This window comes from Camelus ferus, chromosome 21, assembly GCF_009834535.1.
Source record: "Camelus ferus isolate YT-003-E chromosome 21, BCGSAC_Cfer_1.0, whole genome shotgun sequence".
Classification (NCBI taxonomy): Eukaryota; Metazoa; Chordata; class Mammalia; order Artiodactyla; family Camelidae; genus Camelus; species Camelus ferus.
In genome coordinates, this window is record NC_045716.1 from 18955541 (window position 1) to 18977777 (window position 22237).

Here is a 22237-nt window from a genome sequence, read left to right on the forward strand (position 1 = left end):
CACTGAAATATGTCCATGAAGAGACGAACTTATTTACAAAACAGAAACAGACTCACAGACAGAGAACAAACTTATGGTTACCAAAGGGGAAAGGGAGTGGGGAGGGATAAATTAGGAGTTTGGGATTAGCAGATACAAACTACTATATATAAAATAAATAAACACCAAAGTCCTACTGTGTAGCACAGGTAAGTATATTCAATACCTTGTCATAACCTGTAATGAAAAAAATATGTATGACTGATCACTATGCTGTACACCAGAAACTAACACAACATTGTAAACCAACTATAATTCAATTTAAAAAAAAGTCCATGAAGACTCATCCTTCAGGCACTCCAGCCTCCTCTCCATCTGTCCCGGACTTCCCCGACCCAGGCAGGACAGGAGGACTCCTCTTCTCTTTGGCGTGAGGAACTCAGCTGACTCAGTCCTCCAGGAATGAGGCTTTGCTCCATTGGCAGCAAGGAGGCTGTGCTGGTTCCCGAGGCAAAGAGGCAACTTGGTGATGGGATGTTTGTGTGAGCCTCAAACTGGGTAGTTGGACAGGCTTACAGGAGGCTGTGTGAGGTGGGAGGACATTCACTGGGGTTAGTGATGGCCAGATGGCCACAGCCACAAGGGATGGGACATAGCAGACCATTAGCTCCTCCTCTGCGGGTCTTAGAACACGCACAGCCTGAGGCCCTGACTCACGCTGCCCCAGACTCTCTGCCCTGCCCTGCCCACCCCTCCCCTAGGCACCCATTGGCCCTTCCCAAGACTAAAGGACATTCCCAGTCTGGAGCAGTGTGTGGCCAGAGCTACCCTCTGCTTCAGCCCTACTCCAGCTCTGCGGCTGAGAGCCCCATGCAGGCGGGCACTGGTCACCAACCCAGGAAGCCGCACCTTCCTCACCGTCCAGCAAGGCGCAGCGAGCTCTCCTTTCCCAGCCAGCCTGACCCTGAGGCAGCTCCTTCTGATGTCCTCCCCGCAAAAGGATGCCCCAGAGAGAGGCCCAGGGCCTCTGACCTGGCTGGAGGGCCCCACCTCTGCGGGACAGTCACGGTGCCCGAGTGACTGAGGTGCCGCCTGTCTCTGTCTGGCCATGACACTGTCCCTTTACCTGGAAGGGCTTTCCTGAGACAGCATCAGGGGCTCTACCTGGACAATCTAGGTGTATTTTTCTTTCTCTTTATGCTGTACACCGGAAACTGACACACTGTAACTGAATATACTTCAATAAAAGAAAACAAAAACAAACACAAAAAAAATCCAAGTCTGATTGTATCATTTCCCTCCTTAAAACTCTTCAAGGGTCTCATTTGACATTTAAAATTAAATTTTAAATCTCGCCATGTGCTACCAGACCCTGTATGGTCTGACCTCTGTTGTTTCCTCCTCCCAGAGTCCCGCTTGCTCATTACCCTCTGGCCATGAGGACCATCCTTCAAGATGTTCCTTTATGCCAAGGGCTCTCCAGAATGGCTTTCCGGCAGGGTCAGCCTCAGCGTGGCAGGCCTCCCTACTTTGCTTTACTAATGACTGCCCCTGCTGGTCTCCAGGGGCCCCTTGGGGTTGCCCTGCACCAGCTCTATTCTGCTCCCTCATTATTCTCACTCACAATTTTCGGTTCTTTTCCTCTCTAGAGCTTAGCACAGCTTTAATTAAATATTTGTGTGTGTTTGTTTCATGTCTGTCTCTCCCAATGAGACTGCAAGCTTCCTGGGTGCAGGGTCCCGTCTGTCTGCCTTGCAGCTGTATTCCTCGTATCTCTGGCGCACAGTAGCTGACTGTGAGAGATGCGCTAAGTGATAAACGCTGGAGACAGATGGCTCAGTCCTGCCGGAAGGCAGGGGCTGTCGTCCCCAGTGTGATTCCAGAACAGTTGATTCTGGGCTGCAGTGTGAGCTGGGGGCTTGCTCTTCATCATGGTGGGGAGGGGTCTCAGGTTCAGGAGATGGATAGGAATCATGATAGGAAAAAGGTCCAGGGAGGGGGGCCCCATATTCAAGCCTGCCCTTGACACTTGCAATGATAAATCAGACTAACAAATCGTTCCCTAAATCGTGCCCTGTCCTCCTACTTTGACACAGATACCTTCAAAATGACCTGGAAGGCTAGATTTGGATTCAGAAATCTTGGACTCTTGGGGTTTCAGACCAGAACTTGATAGCGTAGGGAGTCTGGCCCCAGGACCAAGGCCAGACTCCTGTTCCCACCCACCACTCCATCCCACACTGCGAGGGCTTGTGCCCCCACCTGTGGACATCCCGGCTTCCTGTCTGAGCTCCACCCTGAACCCCAAAGCTGCTCCTTAGCTATCTTCACAGCCAGGGGTGCACACACAGGCAATCTGGTCCATCTTGGGGAGAGAAGCCCAGGAAAGAGGCTTGTACGAGTCCCAGAATCCCCATTTGGACAGAGAATTCCAGGATTCTGGATTCGTGGAGTGCGTCCAGAAGGGGGAGAGTGAGTTCCAGTGGATGTGCCTTGGCTCCTTGCCAGGGAGGAGAAGCCAGAGCGGGCTCTGCAGGATGGGGCCCGGGCAGCGGCCCTCTGGCTTTGGTAGGAGTGTGGTACTGTCTGTGCCCGTGGCCTCCTGGGAGTAACTGGACAGGGACTGACTGACAGACAGCCTGCTGTGCTCGTCCTTTCTGGACACAGCCTCCAGAAGAATCCACACTCCGTTAACTGCTGCCTGGAGGTGGCCGAGGGTCTAGCTGGTAAATCTGGCCTCTGGTGTACGACCACCTCTCAGGGGAGCGCATGAGTGAGGGTGCTGTACCCTCTCCTGACTGCTCAGGCTTCGGGGCACCAGGTAAGCCAGGATCCTCGGCCCCATCCCTGCACTCTCTGTCTCTCTTCCTGGACTGGCCAGGCCTGTGGTCAGTCTTGCCATCATCTGTGTCTCCTGCGCTGAGCCATTGCTGTGCATGGGGTCTGGGCTCTGTGCTGGAGGTGGGGGGTGCCCAAAGCCCTGGTGTGTGTGGCTTGTTAGGGATTTTCTGGGAATATTAAGGCTGTAAGGTTGTTATCAATGAGGGGCAGGAGGGGCCCTAGTATATTTCAGAGCAAGACTATCAGCTTGTGGCTGCTTTGTGGGGGATAGCCCACGGGTGATGGGTCCCTGGCCAGGTGAGCAGGACCATGGTGGGTGTGCCAGAGATCTGGGCATCTGGTGGCTGAAGATGGGTGAATGGTGAGTGGGCCAGCCAGTGGACAGGCAGGGAGCAACGGGCTGAGCTCAGACCTCCTTGTTTTCTCTCCAGGTAGGCTGAGTGTGAATTTTACCTGACTCTGGAAGACTTCTGAGGGTCTGAGCAGCCCCAGGGAGAGGATGCAGGCCTGAAGGCAACAGGATGGACTGGAGGGCGGGACTGAGCCTGTTGACATCTTGCCCCAGGCATCCCAGCCAGGACCCCCTATCCCAGAAGGGTGGCACCGGCCGCCACATGTGAGCAGACTGCTGTCCATTTGTTGTACCCCCTTGAGGGGAATTTGAAGACAATCTACCAGCCTGGGATGTCTTGGTGTTCTGGGAACACAGTTAACCAAACTCTGACGCGGCTCTGGCAAGACCTGCCCCAGGAAACCACCACGCCATCCTTCTTCAGCTCCTGCCAACGGAAGCCAGAGCTTCTGTGCCTTCACCACTTCCCCTGGGGACCTGACTGGCCTTCCTTGGGGACAGCAGTCTCACGGCCCAGATGTCTCACCTTGGGGGCTACGTCACAGTTTACTCACTGGAGTGCTTGCTGACACAGCGCTTCCCCATCTGACTGTAAGCTCTTTGAGGGCAGCCGCTGTGACGCCAGGATTTCGTAATCTCTGTATTCTGGTTGGTGCTGGTGCACCAGCAAGTGTTCACTGAATGGACAGGTAAATGCATTTCCTGTTCTACGGATCCCAGCTTCTTTTTGTACTTTATTAATCCAACGACCACTTTTGACAAGACGTTCTGCAACTTCTCCTCAACTTCTTGACCCCCCACTAGGCCAATCAAGCTCAATCTGTTTGTTGGGAGTTTCAATCTTCAGTTAGCAACACGGGAACACAAAACAGAACAAATTGTTTCCATGGTGGCCCTTAAGGAGGTTGTCCTGAGGCCTGCCTCCCCAGGGCCACCTGGCTTTGTCCTTTCCAAGGCCTGGTTGTCAGGGTTTTGTTTGGTTCTCTGAGAGCTATAGACTGAATGTTTTTGCTCCCCCCAAATTCATGTGCTGAAACCTAATTTCCCCATGTGATGGTATTTGGAGGTAAGAGCTTTGGGAGTTGATTAGGTCGTGAGGATGGAGCCCTCATGAACAGGAGTAGTGCCCTATAAAAAAGACCCCATGTGGTAAGGAGACAGCTCAGTGGTAGAGTGAATGCCTAGCATGCATGAGGTCCTGGGTTCAATCCCCAATCCCTCCATTCAAACAAACAAACAAACAAACAAACAAACAAACAAACAAACTTAATTATCTCCCCATACCCTCCCCCCTCAAAAGAAAAAGACCATAGAGAGCACCTTTGCCCCTTCCACAGTGCGAGAACACAGCAAAAAGTCATCTGCTTATGAACCAAGGAGTCTGGCTCTCATCAGACACTACATTTGCTGGTGCCTTGATCTTGAACTTCCCAGCCTCCAGAACCATGAGATATCAATGTCTGTTGTTTATAAGCCACCTAGACTACGATATGCTTTTACAGAAGCCTAAACGGACTACAACACCACCCACAAATTTCTAATAAATTCTATCTTTTGCTTTAGTTAAAACCAGAGTTGGTTTCTGTTGCTTGCATCCGAAGATGGTTTCCCATTATTCTTAAATAGCCTAAAGAATATGATTTCTTGAATGGCTCTATGTGTTATATTCACTTATTTGGCTGATTTCTGTTGTTTCCTGCTTTTCTGGCAATTGTGTTACTACTTTCAATCTCTCCCTTCTTTTCCTCCCAGTTCTGATACAATCCCTGAACAACATACTGCCAACATGGCAGAGGAAAGAAAGCTAGAATAAGTCTTCTTTATAGGAAGCACATCTCGTTTCTGACACCCATTGGCCAATTTTGTTCCACTGTGTATTCATTCATTCTTTAATTTGTAATTCATTTTTAATGTTGGAAAAATCTTCTGGACTGTCTAGGGCAGGAATGGCAAATAGGTTTCGTCTTGGCTTCCAGCTTCAATTAATTGGTTAGGATAACTTGAGTATTGTGCTGCATGTGGAGGGCGCAGTGGGGGACATGTGTCATAATCAATTATCCGTGTTCCACATGGTCGGGGAAAGTGGAAGTCTGGATATATGTACAGCATATTTATCATTCCTGATCTCATGCAACTTCCAGCCTTGTCTGAAAAGTCTCCAGTCTATAATGTTGCTCTGAGATGGTTTCTGCTTAAGCGCGTTTATTGGAACAGCTCACTTCGTATTTGGATTTCTCTATTCGTTACTAGGTTCTTCCCTGGGAGTATGGTGTGGGGGAAGGAGCTGGGCTGATTTAGGTAACCTAAAGCTAATTCTGACTCTGCCACTGACTAATTATGTGATTCTAGGGAGTAACTATCTCTTTGGGTCTCCGTTTTCCACCTGAGAAATGAAAAACTTGAACTGAGTAACCACAGAGTTTCCTTCCAGCTTTAAGATCCTATTATTCATATGAGTCAATATCTGCCTCTCAGAGACACGTTGCATTGGCCCCACTTACACAGTCTGGCTTATATGAGAGCCCTTCAAATATCTGGGGACCAATGGCCCTCTGAATTTTTTGCTCTAGGCTAAACATGACCAGTTTGTTTAATCATTTCACGTAAGATGAGGTTTCCAGGATTTTTACCATTCTGGTCATTCTCTTCTGGACACTTGAGTTTTCCAGTGTCTCCCTGGAGGTGTGGCTCCCAGAACTGAACCCAGGCTTGTCGTGCAGAGGGAGTATCCCCATCACTCACCCATGTGCTCAGCCAGCCCCTCCTGCTGGACAGGACCCATGCTGGCCAGTGCACAGCCTGAGGGGAGGCGCCCACTCAACCTTTTCCGAATCTAGGGATGTGTCATGCAGTTTCAGAGCCCACCCTCCCCCCCCCCCCTTTCAAGCTGCAGGCGGAACAGATGCAGAGAGCCATGGAGTCAAATCTGGAAGGAGACGGTGCCTCCCCCGAGGACCAGTAAGTAATCAAGTGCTGATGAGCTGAACAGGTGCTACGTCTAGATAAACAGAAGGGGTATTTGCCAGAGATGTCATCACTGTCAGCAGAGTTGTTCTTTATTAAAACACTTTTGACTGGAGTATAGTTGTTCACAATATTATATTAGTTTCAGGTGTACAACATATTGATTCAATATTTTTACAGATTATACTCCTTTTAAAGTTATTCTAAAATAATGGCTATAATTCCCTGTGCTGTGCAATATATCCTTGTAGGTTATTTATTTTATACATATTAGCTTGTACCTCTTAATCCCCTACCTCTGTCTTGCCCCTCCCTCCTTCCCTCTCCCCAGTGTTTCTTTGTTTTTCAGTGAGGCGTTGGATAGTCATATCTCCATTGGTGAAATAAACTGTCTCTAACCCTTGTCTTTCGCAATGACCCCCCTTCATTCTCTCTGACTTCTTGGCACGTGACCCCTTTGTTCCTAGCAGCTCTTGCATTTGTGCTTTGCGTATGACAGGTCCAAAGGCTCTTGCTCAAGGGAAATATAAGGAAAACAGGGAAAAGCAAATGCCGATTTGGAGAGGAGTCTGGTCTGACCATGAGCCTATTGGAAATAATGGCACAAAGGTCGTTATGGGAGGAATCTGACACCTGGACAGAAGAGGGCGCTCCTGGCCTCCCTAACTCCAGGGACGGGGGTTCTGAGGACAAGATCCCAGGTGCTGTGGCCCAGGCCATCACTGTGACCCTCCCCCTTCCATCCCCACTCCCACCCTCTTTATTTTGACCCAGTTGCCCTGGCCTTTGCTCTACTCTTCCTAAACCCCAGCCATGCTCCCACCTCAGGGCCTTTGCATCTTCTGCTCTCTGCTTGGAACACTCTTTGTCCCACCATTGTATGGCTCGTCCCACTGCACAGGGCTTCTGTTCAAACGTCAGCTCATCAGGAGGTGCTCTCTGACCTCCTTAGCTAAGATGGACCCCTGCTCTCCAACACACCACTCTCTTGCCTTTTACTCTGCGTTGGCTTTCGTACTAGAACCTGTCCGTATGTGACATGTACTTGTTTATTTATATTATCTAGAATGTAAACTCCACGAAGGAAGGACATTGCTTTATTCACCGGTGATTCCCCAGTGCCTTGAAGTGTACCCAGCGCGTGCTACACCCTCGATCAGTGTTTGTTCTTGTGTGACTTTTAAAGCACCAATCCTAAAGCTTAGCAGCTCAAACACCATTCTCACAGAAGCACTTGAGTTTTTCAGTGGTGGGTTAATTAGTCCACTAGTGGACAAGTGAGTCCCTGGGGATGGGAACCTCAGCTTACTTGAGCAGCAGGGATCTGTTCAAAAGGCCCACAATACAAAACTAGTCTCTACATGAAATCACCAGGAGTTAACTTGTGAAGGGAGAGCTATGGGTACCACCCCACCCAGAGCTGCTCTGATCCAAGGTGGGGCTCTGGGGATGAAGGGAAGAGAGATGGGGAGTGGCGCGCGTGTGTGTATTTCCCCCACACAACCACCATGACTCATTGCTAGACCCTGCGATTTCTCTTTCACATCATTTTAAGAGACTGAAGCCAGTGGTACATGACTCATTGACCAGGCATGGGGAATGTCTCTAGGTGGCAGGTGGGGACAGCAGTAGCTCACGTGGACTTGGAAGAAAGTGATGGGACAGGTGGATGCAGGAAAGGAATGAGGACTAGGTGAAGCCAGGTGAGCAGCAGGAGAGCAGAGCCTCTGAGCAGAGCCAGCAGGCAGGGAAATCCCAAGACTAGTCATGTGAAGGGGTGGACATGTGAATCTGGAGGCCAGTTGAGTGACTTTTTGCCCAAGATGAAGTGATTTACCAAGAAAGGGGGAGAAGAAGGAAGATCCTTGGACAAGACTGACATCCTGAGGGGAGTGATAGAAGCAGCCCTTGGAAAAGACTTCAAAACCTACCCCTGTTTCTTCAATGCCTCCTTCCTCTATTGAGAGAGGCTCCAGAAAGAATATCCAATTACACCTGGAAGAGAGTAACTCTGAACCTTACCATCTACTATTCCTAAGTATGAGTTTAGCTCATCAGTTTGTTTCCAGTGGCAATACTCCAGAGCCTTTTCAGACAGAATCACTCAGCAGCAGGTTGTGTTTTCCAAAGATGGCCACAATAATACTCTTCTTTTCCACATGCTCTCCTTTCAAAGTGACCTTGAACATCTTCCTATTGAGTGGTGGATCCCTTGAACTTGGGTGGATCTTTTGCACGTGCATCTGAAAATGCGTGTGGCAGGTTCTGGGATGTCACAGTACCCTTCTCCTGTCATTTCCCTTCTGCTTAGTTTTTCCTGGCTCCTCCTTCTCTCAGTCTCAGGCATTGACTCTCATTCTAAGCTGGGCTGCTTTTCTGGAAGTTGTGCAAGAACTTCCTGTCACCTGGGGCAAATTTAATCTCTTTTTTTCTGGTCACTGTGCTGGACAGTGAGGAGAGAATCCCAAACCCTACCCCAGCTCCTGCAGGAGGTATGGTGGTCAGCGTTGAGGGTGAAGCTGACTATTAAAAAGCAAAATGGCACCAACCCCAACCATCAGTGGGATGTCAACCATCTCTTGATTGTCTGTAACTGTAAATTACCTTTGAGGACCATGAACTCAGAGGACTTGAGAGTCCTCCAGACCAGAAGGAGAAACCTTGGACCCTCACCTCTCACTTTCTCCTGCTCCTAGGCCTTTTCTAACATTAATTCTTTGGCCACCGGGCAGCATCAGGGGCTCAAAATACAGGGGCTGGGACTGGAGCTGGAAGTAGGTGATTCAGAATTTCTCTGTTCAAATGTCTAATGCCTTTTAGAGCCTGGGACCCAGGCTGGAGGCAATCCTTTGATGCTGGTTGGTTAATACTTACATTAGTCTGCTAGAGTTGCCGTAACAAGATACCACAGACTGAGTCACGTAAACACAGAAATTTATTTTCTTACAGTCCCGGAGGCTGGAAGTCCAAGATCAAGGTGTCAGCAGGTTTGGTTTCTCCTGCCTCTCTCCATGGCCTGCACAGGGCTTCCTTCTCTTTATGTCCTCCAGTGGCCCCTTCCCTGTGTGTGCATGCCTCCCTGGTGTCTTGCCCTCTTCTTATGAGGACACCAGTCATATCGGATTAGGCCATCCCAATGACCTCATCTAACCTTAATTATCATTTTAAAGGCTCCCTCTCCAAACAGGCATATTCTGAGATATTGGGAGTTAGGAGGGGATGAATCAGTCCATAACAATACTTCATGAACAGTGGTGGGGGAGTGAGTGCCCTGGACAATCAATGTCCCTGTGGATCCTAGAGGACTTCCAGTGTCCTCGAGGGGATGTTCTGTTGGGCCCGCGTTGCTCAGAGCAGAGCCAGGACATGCACCACGGGGAGAAAGCAGGGAGAGGATGTTCACTGTCCTCCCAGTGTGACGGCTGCCCCGGCTGCTCCTGGGAGGTGGTTCAGGGGTCTCTCATGGGAGGCACGAGGTCCACAGTGGATTCCAGTCACCAGCTACGTCCCAGAGCATCCTGTGTCTGGGCAGGGGGATTCCTCACAATCCCAGCATCAGTTTATATCCTCCATCATGGCAGACCCTACACAAGGGGGTTCTCTGCCTCTGGAGCCACTTCGTCAGCACAGACATCCTTCTTTTTTTTCCCTGACAAGAAGATCAGAACAGAGGTTACCCCTCCAGTTTGTACCCAAGGCCTCTGAATCCTAACTGTCCTGGTCCAAGGTCACCTTGGGCAAAGGGATATCTCTCCCTGGTTTCCTGATATTTCTCCCTGGAAAAGGAGATGCTTCAAGGATAGGAAGTTCTTCCTAATGTCTAGCCTTCCTCTGCAACTAGAGCATACATTTAGCTGTAGAAGGTATAGAGAGTTAGAGCTGGATGGACCTAGTGAAATGACCAGACAGAAGCCAGGTGGCAGAGCCAGGGCCAGCCTCCAGGTGCCCTGGGTAGAGCCTTTCCAAAACCCCAGGTAGTTGGGTTCTCTCTGTCCCTTCTCAGTCACCAACGCTGCTCTTTTCTGAGCCTTGAAGACATTAGGTGAAGTGAAAGCAGTCAGTCACACAGGACTGTGTAATGCTCGATTCCATATATATGATATGCCCCAAATAGACTGTCTAGAGACAGAAAGTAGAAGGTTAGCAGTTGCCTGGGGCTGGAGGGGAAAGGGGGATGAGGGAGTGATGGCTAAGGGGTTTGGGTTTTTAGGGGGGGGCAGATAATGAGAATGTTCTCAAATTGACCTGTGATGCTGAACATGCAATTCTGCAACTGTAATAAAAGCCATTGAGTTCTACACGTTAAATGCCTGAATTCTATGGTATGTCAATGATATTTCAATAAAGCCTGTTAAAACAAAAAGCTGCTCTTTTCCTGGCTTCCACCTTCTTATTGCAAATCCTGGGGACTGTCCAGAGCAAAGGGCCAGGTCAGACCCTCGCAGCAGCCGGTGGGGCCCCTCAGTGGAGTGTGACCTCAGCTGCTCCCACTTCCCTCCCTTGCCCACGGGGAGAATCTCTAGCAGCCCACCAGCCAGTGCCACTCCTTGCTCAGTGGCCGGGCCAAGACTCTCGCCTTCCAGGACACAGCCGCCAAAACGCGGTCTCATGCTTCCCTCTCCCCGCTGACCCGCTCTTGTCCAGCAAACCCACACAGCCCGGGAGGGGCATGTCCATGGAGCCCAGGGCAGTCGGGACAGTTCTTTCAGGGGCACCGCATCCTGGGGCTGAGCCGGGCATGGGGCTCAGACCCCAGTGTGGCCTCTGGGTGTCCCCTTCCCTCTTCTCCTGGAGGAGGAGGTCCTATCAGCCCCTGGTCACCGAGGTGCTTCTCTCAGGGAGCATTTCCTAGGATGGCAGGCGAAGAGGGACTTGGGATCCAACCAGACTTGCACTCAACACACGTTTATGGAGACCAGCTATGTTCCAGGGACCAGGGCTAGGTGCCCAGTGGTGACGCAGCCTTTGTCTTTCAAGTGCTGAGAATTCCATGCAAGAGGAAGTGCAGTAAGCGCTGTGACCGGGTAAGAGTCAAGGCAGGACCCTAACCCAGCCTGGGCGTTTAGGGGAGAAAGTCAGAGAGGCTTCCTGGAGGGGCCACACCTTGAAGGTGGTGGAGGTGACAGACAAATGAAGAGGGGAGCTGGACAGGAAATCCTGAAAGTGTGTTGCAGACAGAGAGAATAGAATGGGTAAATGCCTACAGGTGTCGGAAGAGAGGCGTTCATGAGGAGGACTGCCAAAGGACTTTCGAGTAGTTCAGTCTGATTCGAGACCAGAACGTTAGAGGGTGCAGGCCAGGAGATGAGGTGGGAGAGGAGGTAAGGAGGGCAGAACATGTGAAGCCTAGATAGGAGGATGTCCAAACTCTGCCCTCCTCCCCAGGACACCCACCTCCTCCACCCACCTCCAGCACCCACAGGACTCCTACCTGAGCAGGGGCCCAAGTGCCAGGCAGAGACACCAGCCAGGATCAGGAGCAGCAAGACAGGCAGCACCACCAGCAGTACATCTTTGTAGGAGGCCCTCCCTGGACCTGGACGTGGAGGGGACAGGGCCACAGGTGGACTGGATGCTTAAAAATCCCTCAGCCACTGACCCCTGGCCCTTGACATACCTGCCTCGCGATGGCAGCTCTCCCAGGGGGTGACTGTGGCCAAGTCCCAGCTGACAGGGTTCGAGACAATGCAGGAATAGGCCACGCTTTTGTCTTCTGGTCCCAGGGAAACCCTCAGTGCTGGGCCATCCGTGAAGAGGCCACTTGGCTCAATCCCAAGGTCAACAGTCCCCTCCCGTCGCCAGCTGTAGGTTATGTCACTGATGTTGGGGGCCCAACAGGACAGGAACACTTGGCAGGTCTTGGGGGCCTGGGCATCCCCTGATACAGCAATGAACACTTGTACCACGGGCCTGGGCACCGCATCTGGGCAAGAAGAGCAGAGCCAGTGTGGGTTATGGGGATGCTGCGCGGGGCCCACAGCTCCAGCTCTGGGATCCACGCAAGGCTAGATGTCACCTCTGGCTTTCCATCGCCCACAGGAAGGAAGCTGAATTCCCAAGTCTGGTACTCAAAATCCTTCATGAAATGATTGATGTCAATTTCCCCAGCTGATCCTCCTCACCTATCCTCAGTAATTTCCTGCTCTCCCAAACACGTCATGCTCTTCCACGGCTTTCATGCTTCCATGTGGCTTAGCTGTGCACATATGCCTTTCTCTTCTCATCCTCCTAGAAAACTCCTACGCATCCTTCAAGGCGCAGCTTGGACACATTGTCTACTGCTCTATTTATGAAGCCTTCCTTGGTATTCCAGGTGTGACTCTGAGCTCTCTCAGAACTCTGTGTATCCCTTGTCATAGCATTTTCCTGACAGTACATCAGTTAGAGAGACAATAAACGTTTATTAAGCCAGGCAGGAGAGCAAACACATTCCTGTACTTTTGGAGCTTATGATTTGGAGAAGATGACAGATACTGACAAGTGATTATGAACAACTAAGAAAATAATTGCAAAGATGCAAACTGCTGTGAAGGGGGTAGGGGCTCCACCTTGTCATCTCCATAACCCTGGCCCTCTAGGTGCTCAGCTACCTGGGCCACTGGACAAATCGGTGTCCTGGTGTCCCAGGCCCTGGCTCCCCTTTCCTATATCAGCTGATGAGTAGACCGTGAGCCTCCATGGCCGTGAGGGCCAGCGGGAGAGCATTCTGTTCACAACAGGAGGGCTCAGTCTCTGACAGCATTCCCAGGTCAAGCAGAGTAAAACCTCATTAATGCCAGCTCAATCTGGTGGGATTTGTGATATGAAAAAAGAAAAGATTTGCTGGGCTCACTAATAGTATAAACAAAGATTACAGTGGGGGGATGTTTACACTACTTAACAGGACAAGCTGCTTCCAAACATGATCGGGCACAGCAGAAACACCCATTGACATTTCTAGTAACTGATCTGCTAATTCACATCATTCTTATCTATTGTCAAAGCAGAGCTCCTAAGGATGGCTGCCTGGCAGCTTTGTGCAATTAGTTCTAATCACGCTATGTGTTTGGAAGCCGTAAAACAGCAATTTCCTTAAAATCTGTAATTCAGATGCTGAGAACAAGGCATTTTAGAGCTTAGTGGTGTGGGTGCTGCATGTATTATCACATTCAATGTCCTCATTTCACATGTGTGCAGCTGAGCCTCAGAAAGAGGGAGAGAGAGGCTCTCCCACTGCCTGTATGGTTTGAAGGCTGCTCACAGCGCAAGGGCATTGGGCTCAGGGGTAACAGGTGAGAAGGGGATGCTGAATTCCAGCCAGCACTCTGCTGGCCAAGCTGTGCAACCTGGTTCAGGGCTATGTGCATCTGGAAGGATACCCATTTGATTGCACATTGGCACCCCGAGTGGCTCACCCAAGGACAGCCAGTCAGCTGTCTCCAGGGGTGGGTGGGTCTCTCCTCTTCCCAGTTTGCTACTGCCCTTCTCTCCCTCAATGCTTCCTTCTTCCCAGATGCCCCACCACCACTTTCCATTCATAGATTTGGATCTTTTCTTTCGCTTTATTCTATCCAAATTTCTGAGGTTTTATTGAAACAGTGGTTTCAGGTCATGATGTCTTTTCCAAGACATTAGAGAGATGAATGAGAGCTCAAAGGCTACTTTATTTTGCCAGCAGAAATATGGTGGCAGTGGTAGAGGTGGCTGTGATGGAAGTGGTTGTGGTGGAGGTAGTGATGGTGGTAGAGGTGGTCGTGATGGAGGTGGAGGTAGTGATGGAGGTGGAGGTGGTTGTGATGGAGGTGACTGTGATGGAGGTGGAGGTAGTGATGGTGGTAGAGGTGGTTGTGATGAAGGCGGAGTTGAAGTTGCTGGAAAGAAAGACCCATCCAGCCCCCAGTGAATTCAGCCACCCCAGCTGAAGTGCTGAAAGCAGCTACATGAAGACCCTAGCAAACCTACGTGGAGCAGAGGGTCCACTCAGTTGAGCCCTGCCACTCAGAGTCCTGAAAAATAAAGATGGCTGTTGTTTTTAGCCTGTGCCTTTGGGGACGGTTTATTTTGCAACAATGAATAACTGAGAGAACCCATGAATGACACAAGATCAAATTCTCAATATATCTCAAAGATCTCTTTAAAGAATGAAATAAAAATCCTATGCTGTAATTATAATTTAGTTTTAAACCTGAGCCAGAGTTTAATGCAATATTGAGTTTTCCTTTTGGTGGTACACAGAAAAATGGCATGTTTTATAATCAGACACCTTAGAATTGATGAAGTGTCAGGCCAGCCTTGATCCTAGATGCAGTCCCGAATGCCGCTGTCTTTACCTTCGTCGGCATTTACATGGTGATATTACGATGCCGGTTTTACAAGTGAGAAAGGTAAATGTCAGGGAGCTAAGCATTGTGTCCAAGGCCACGAAGCCAAGAGAAGACCTGAGCCAGCGTTTAGGCCGGGACTGCGGGGAGGCAAAGTGTGGCTGCTCCAGATGGAAGCTGACCTGGAAGAAGCTGCAGAGTTATCCTAGCTGTGACTACTGTTCCCCAAATCGGCCATGAGGTCAGCGGCCAGAGGTTTCTAGACCCCGGTTGTCCCCAGGTCCCAGGACTCAGGCTGCCCTTGCAGAGCTTTGTGGGAGGAGGCGGGACAGAGAGCCAGGGTCAGGCGCACTCACCGTACACCTTGAGCTGCAGGGTCTGGGTCCAGGCCCGGCCGGCCGTGTCCACCAGCAGCACGGAGAAGTTGCCGCTGTCTCCAGGCTCCAGGGGCCGCAGCTCCAGGCTGAGGTTGCTGTGCAGCTGGGCTCGGCCCAGGAAGCGGGAGTGGTACAGAGTCTCCAGGGAGCCCCGGAAGAACGTGGCCAGGAGCTCTTCTGCCGGCCACAGAGACCTCCAGATGGCCTCTCGGACTTGGAAGCTGGATGGGCGATTGGCCACCAGCAGCGCCAGTGCCCCCCTACCTGGCCCTGTACTTGGGCGTGGGTGACTTCAGGGGGGAGCAGTGCTGGAAGGACAGAGTGCCGTCACTCTGCCTGCCCCAGACCTTCTCACCGCTCTCCTGCACGCGGCTGAGCTGCCACGGGGCCAAGGACAGCCCCTCTCCCCTCACTCCCTCCACCCAAGCCAGGGCCAGGGACTAAGACAGTGAGGAAGGGAGTCCAGTCCCTGTGCTCATGAGTTCCTCTTTTCATCTTTGTACTCCCAGGCTCTTAATCAAGCAACTTAAATACATTAGGTCCCATGATGGGAGAAAAGGGGTGCCCTGAGAGAAGACGGGTAGGCTGATAGGTGAGCTCACCCTGCCTGGAGGGGCTCAGAGAAGAGACGGTTAAGCAGAGACCGGAAAGAGGCATGGGACTCAGCCAGGCCCAGCAGAGGGCGGCCTGGCACGGGGTGGGGAAGTGTGGAGGTGGAGGGAGGGTGAGAGAGCGCAGCGGAGGCGGAGGGACGGGAACTGAAAGCAGTTCTCGCAGGGGGAGTAGGAAATGGCACTGCAGAGACGGCGGCGGGAGCCAGGTCCTGCAGGGCCCTGAAAGCAACTTTGAAGTTTGGGCTTTATTCTATGAGCCACGGGGGGCCTCGGATAGGTTTTAAGTAAGAGAGTGACATGATTAGCTCCATGGTCAGAAAGACAACTCCAGCAGAGGGGTGGAGGGTGCACTGGAGGTGGGGCACGACTGAGGCTGCTTGTATGAGTCCCAAGGAGAGTGACAGAAACGTACTGAGGAAGGGAGACGCTGGGGTGAAGAGATGGGAGGAACTGAGACAGACGAAGGTGTGCAGTCAGTGGGATCTGGGAGTGAGGGAGAGGGGGTCGAGGATGGCTCCCAGGTCCTTGGGACCCCCGGGTTGCATTCTCTGTGATCCAGGACAGGAGGAGAAACAGAACGGGGGTGAGAGGTCTGTTGGGAGGATACAGAGTTTGACGTGGGTGGGTGACACCTCTGTCCGAAGTGCTCCCCAACTCCCTTGTTGGCTAATTTCTGCTCATCCTTGAAGCATCGCTGCCTCCCCTGACCTCCCTTATCCATCACTGCAAGTCACAAATTCTTCTGTGCTCCTCTGGGATCACCACTCAGAGGGCTCTCATCCCTCTATTGTTACTGCTTGTTTATGGGCCCGACAGACCAGTGAGTTCCTCTTTTCATCTCTGTACTCCCAGTGCCCACTACTGCTTAGAAACCGGCTGTAGGAGAAGCCCTGTAGATGTACTTACTGCATGACTAGATTGGCTGAGGACTTCCCCCGTGCCTGGCTCAGCGGCGGGCTCTGGGGTGCAGGGCAGAGGACGTGCAGACGGGAAACACACCCACGTGCTGGGAGTTGGGTGAAGGAGACGTGTCCTGGGTGGTCACTCAGCCAGACACCAGGAACTCCAGTGCCCCGTCCATCTCACTGCCCTCCCCGCCCCAGCCATCTCAGTCCTAACCGGGGATGGACTCAGGGTTAATGCAGCCTGGGGACATCACACAGAGTGAGAGCAGCACCAGTGTCAGTCAAGACTCCTGTTCTATCTGCCCTGGCTCTGCCACTAATGAGCTGTGTGACCTTCAGTGTATCACCCTGCCTCCCTCGGCTTCCGTTGTCCCATCCATAAAACAAGGGGGTGTACCTGATCAGTGGTACTTCTCTCTTTAATTGTTAAGAAAAATGATTTTTGCCCTCCCTGTCCAAGGACTTGAAAGATTTGTGAACCAAACTGATTCCCTCCTTTTGCAGGATTTCCTTCACGTGTTTAGAAATGTTGAAACCTGCAGGGCTTTTCAAGCCAGGAACCCAGGTGGGGACATTGGACAAAGTCATCTCGAGGTCCCCATGAGTCTCTGATGTAAACCAAAGTGTCTGAGTCTTTGCCACAGCCCACGACTCCTATTCCCTGGCCTAGCAGTGCTGGCCCTGGTCACTCTGACCACTTGTTAACCGAGGGCGGGAAGTCAGGCATCAGACAGGTTGGGGGGATCGCCCAGTGTTGCAGAGACCTGACATAGCTCTTCTAACCTCACACCACTACCGGTCACTCGAAGCCCACACGTACCACATTAACTTGCTCCTGCCTCTCATAGCTCCTCAATAATTACTTCCACAGACCTGCAGCACAGGCTGTTGGAAAGACATCCTCAGATTGCAAGAGCCCCACCTTCCCCTGCCCTCCCCTGACTGTATTTAGAGTTTGCATGTGTTAACACTGTCAGACCCTCATATTCTCACAATCATCTCTTCTGAAACCAATGGTACCACCAGCCTCAGATTTAAGGCCCTCCCTGGGCCACAAAACAGCTCATGTCTCATGGACATGGTTGCTCCTTGGGCAACCATCCTTCCATCCAGGACCCTGCATCTCTTTGCCTCTGCCTAGCTTTCATAGTTGCACAAGAGCTTCAGTCTTCCCCACCCTTCCTCAGCTCCTAGGTTCTCACGTGGGATGGGGAGGGTGTCCTGCCCCGATGTTGAGCTCTCTAAGACCAGGCCACTCACCTGCCCCACTTACCTTCCCAGAGAAGCAGACTCCACAGGGACCACACAGCCATACTTTGGAGAGGAAGGCAGACTCCTTCAACACCCAAAATTCAAAACATCCCAGGTCAAGTGGAAGAAAGAAGGAGCTACAGTCCTTCTGGAAAGTCCCATGTTCAGAAGGAGGAATCCTGACTCAGAGCAAGATGCCCCGAAAGTGGAAACACCCAGAGGAAAGTGGAAGTTGGCCTCGGGCCTGGCTGGGCCCCTTCAGGAGCTGATTCTTGTAAGTCAGCCTCTTTCCAGTGCCTGTAGCTGACAAGCACCCACATCCTCCTGGCGGACTCCCACCAGGCCTCCCTGCATCCACTCTGCACCAGAGCCGCCTGCCTTTCCGGTTGGAGCCCTTTAAACTGCAGTTCCCATCGTCACTTCTCCTCTGCTTAATTTTCTTCCGTGTCCTCCTGCTGCCCTTAGGATGAAGGCTCAACTCTTGGCTCTCCTAAGCCCTCCTCCAGCCTGCTTCTCCAGGCTGGTGTCCCACGCCCATGCTGCTCCCCAGCCATGCCAAGCCGGGACTACCTCTTCTCACAACTGTCAACATCACACTTACGAGCGTTCTACTTGCTCCTCCACCAGACTTGCTGTTCCAACCATCCTTCCAGACTTGGTGTGGCTACACGGGCTATGTGACAGGCCAGGCTGGCGTTCAAGGCTTCCTGACCACAGGCAGCGTGAGGAACCTCCCCTTCTGCATGTGCGTTCTTCTGTCATCACTCTAAGCACACTGTTTTATGACACTGTGCTTGTCTTCACAGGCTGTTTGCATCCAAGATCTTAAATTCACTTCTGTGTCCCCTGGATGCTCGGCACATCATGCACATTTACTGAACATTGTTAAATAAGGGGCATGAATCCTAGATATGGTTGCCTTGTTTGCTTCCTGGAAGCCTCTTCTCCAAGAGGATCTTATGGACCAGACAGAGGTTGGAACCTGGTGGCAACCACAGAGAAGCAGAGTTGAGCTTCAGCCTTTCCGAGTGAGGTCCCTTTTGCCCGTCGCCCCCTCCTCACCCTGTTTCTCTTCTGACTTCCAGTCACTTGGTGTCTTGAGTCAGGGAAGGTTTTACGAGAAGATAAGGAAAATCCCCGAGCTTCCTGAGTGTGGCTTATGGTGTCTAGCCCTGCGTGGCTTCTGACCTGCCAGGCAAGCTGGACGCCCTGCTCTGGACCCAGCCAGGAACGAGGCAGATGTGGAGGTGGGTGAGTAGGAGGATTCCGGGACAGGGTTCCTGCCCTCCAGGTCCGCACAACCAGGTTGGAGGAAGGGAAGAGAAGGCTCCCCGCAGACAGGCACGGCTCTGCACGGAAGGAGAGTGCAGGGAGTCTGTGCTGCAGGAAGGGTGTGGGAAGAGGTCTTTGTGGATGTGGGCAGGAGACGCTTCCTTTCAAAGTGGAATTGGAGCTGCATCTTGAAGATGGATGTGAGACTGGGACAGGCTGAGGAAACAGGGAGGGCCAGAGGTTGGGGGTGGGCTCTGAGCATGAGGGGGAAGCAGAGTGTGGCGGGCTTGGCAGTGGGGAAGCCCCAGTGGGCTCCAGGGACAATGAAGGATCAGAAGGAGGAACCCTTTAGGGCTCTGCGGTGGGTAAGAAAGAGAGGCTGGGGGTCGGATTATGGAGACTTTGAATACTGGGTTAAGTTTAGGCTTTTGTCCTGGAGACCAGCGGCTCTCCCCCATGCTGAAAGCTTGGATTCTCAGGGCTTCTGGTTCATTGGGGCCTGGATGGAGGCACTCCAGGTGATTCTGGGCTGGTGGACCGAGGGAGCTCTTTGACAAGCAAGGCCCGGAGGAAGGGGCTGCTGTGCACTCTGAGCAGGGGCTGACGCAGGGTGGGAGGGCAGCACTCAGGGCTGACTAGGGGGGAAGCGAGGCGGAGAAGCCTGGGCAGCCGCAGCTGTGATGGTCCTGATGAAAGCAGACAGGAACTCTCCAGAGAGAAAGGGGCAGAGCCAGAGTCGTGACAGAACTTGGACGCTGCTGCCTGTGGTGCGGAGAGGCCAAGGGAGGGGAATCGCCTATGACTCCACCGTCAATTCCATCATTCACGTGTCAGATATTTATTGAGTAGCTACTTACGTGCCAGGTACGGGGACACAGAGATGAAAGGTGCGGCCCCGGCCCCCAAGGAGCCTGCAGTCTGGGTGAGAAGACGGGCATGTAACCCAATAGTTACAATCAGTGTGGCCAGAGCAACGCCAGCTATGTGCGCGCGATGCCCTGGGAGCCAGAGGACGGGTGGGTGGGAGCCAGCCTGGGCAGGTGGGAGGCCGGGAGGGCCTCGTGGAGGCGGCGGTATTTCAGGAGAGCCTGAGGATACAAATAGATGAGGGTGAGGGTTGCTCTTCAGAACTCAGGCTCTAGGGTCAGCTTCTCGGGTTCGGATCTTGGCTATGAAACTTTGAGCAAAGTGGCTTCTCTATGTTCTGTGTCTTCATCCATGAAACAAAGGTTAATAACAGTATCCACCTCTTTTTTGGTGGTAAGGGTGAGACCACTTAGAGTGGGGTTTGGTGCATAGTCATATAAAACAGAGAATGCTGCCCACCATCCAGTCCTACAAGAATCAAGTCATTGGCCACTGCAGACACTGACCTACAATAAACCCTGGAAGGAATTTAGGGCTACGATCAGGATGAGGCACTCTGTGCTTTGGGGAAATAGGCAGAACAGGCCCTCAGGTATTTTCAGAGAAAATTTTATGAACCCAATTTCTTGCATCTCCCCATACTTAGAAAAGCACTAAAGTCATTAACTAGGATAGCTGTGCCGTGTGACAGCAGTGACCTCCTGCCAAGATGTGTGCTTGATTGCCTGTACTCTTCCCCCAAATCACATATATGCTAACCTCCCCCTAACCTCTTCCGAGCAGTTCCTCAGAGCTATCTGAGAGGCTGTCCCCTGGGCTATACGGTCCTCTGCAAGTCCCCAAATAAAACTGAAACTCTCAGCTTTCAAGGGGTACATTTTAATTTCAGTTGACAGCACTCAAAAAAATTAACCGTCATTGTTACTAACTGGCCAGAGAGAGGGAGGAAGGGGGAAGTGGGCACATGCAGGTAAAGGAGAGTTGGGGTGGGAGCTGCCCTGCTCCAACTCTCTCCGCCCAGACTGGGAGCTCCTGAGGGTGGCAATCAGGCCCCTTTCATTTCTGCACCAGGCATATCCACCCACCGACAGGCTTCCCACGAGGTGGTGCCCTCCAAGCATGTGTTGAAGTGTCAAGGCCAGGACTGGGGTGGCCATGGGATGCAGAAGTCTGGCTAGTGTGGGAATGCTGGGGATACAGATGAGGAATTCCTTTGGAGGAGATGGTGGTCAGTCATATTCCCGCTGAGCAGAAAGTGGTCTAGAGTGGTCATCCAAGCAGGAAATGAGTTGTGATCTTCCTTGCACCTCCCCACTTCCCAGGCCCTTTTCCTGGAGAGGAATCTCAGGGAAGCTGAGGAAGTGGGGAGGAGGAGCCTGGGTGAGGACCTGAAAATACCCCACCTCCCCAAAGGGACAGACTTCCTGGGCCTGTGACACCTGAAGAAGAATGGGCTGACGGAGGCGCAGGAAGGGTTAAGTCTGCGGTGGCGGCAGGTCCTCCCCCACTGCTAATCACTGGTTCAGACCACATTAATTACGCAGCCACAGGGGGAGTGAGCGGAGTAAATTAGCTGGTGAGTTCAAAGGGGCCACTCCCCACATTCCTTAATTAAGAGAGCAGCTGGTAGCCGGGCTTCAGTTCAGCCTCCCTGGGGCCTTTCTGGGAAGCCCGAGCCAGCGAAGGCGGCCTCCGGCCTCCGTGAGGCCCAAGCAGGCACAGTGGCCCCATCTACCAGGCAGAATGGCCTGTGTCAGCCCTCAGACCACCTTCACTGCCGGCTGGGTAGGTGGGCGGAGAGGGGAGGGTGTTAACTGTGGCCAAACCAGTGCCTGAGCTCACCCATTAGGCCTGGGAGTGAGGTGGTGCAGGGATTTAGGGCCCAGTGGAATTTGATGGGGTGTGAAGGGGGCCCCAAGTAATGTCCCAGTCCCTGTTCACTCGCACTTGTCTTGATCCTTGGACTGGCCTGAGGGCAGAATGGGGCCTCGCTTCTCCCTGGCGGAGAGGTGGAGAAGGGAAAGCAAGTGGGATGTGGGAGGAGAGAAGGGAGCTGGTAGGAAGGAGGCGGAGGAAGATCCTGCGACAGGAAGGAGGGGCATTCAGGGGGCTTTTTGGAAGCCAAGGGTGAGGGGAGAGTGTGGAGTGTACGGGGGTGGGGGTGGGCCTCTGGGCACGGCATCCTAGGGAGCAGGATGGGGCTGAGGGGCAGGTGGACCGCCCCCTAAGCCGTCTCTGTGTCTGTCTTTGCCGATACAGTTCCCATGGAATGAACCAGTTGCCTACATGATCTGCCAGCCAACACCATGCCACCAGGCTGCCCTGCGCGGGGGAGCCCATGTGCACGCCTCCCTTGCCAGCCGGCTTAGGCAGTGGTGGAGGAAGATTGGGTTTGAGGCAGTCCCGGCTGTCCTCTTACCATGAAGGAAAAGCCGGGCTGGGCTAACAAGCTAACTCACAAATCTAAGTATAACAAGTGTCGGATTACTGATCTGAGTTCTGCTGGGTTAAATCG

General features: G+C 52.3%; 1 protein-coding gene across 1 annotated transcript; it reads right to left on the minus strand.

The window, feature by feature from the left end:
• Nucleotides 1-9053: 9053 nt before the first annotated feature.
• SLAMF8 (SLAM family member 8) lies at nt 9054-18162 on the minus strand. The gene is given in 6 exon segments (XM_032463950.1): nt 9054-9785; nt 11568-11672; nt 11754-12059; nt 14793-15063; nt 15066-15121; nt 17606-18162. Coding segments are annotated over 6 exon segments (843 nt in total). The 5' UTR covers nt 17646-18162; the 3' UTR covers nt 9054-9720.
• Nucleotides 18163-22237: the final 4075 nt, after the last annotated feature.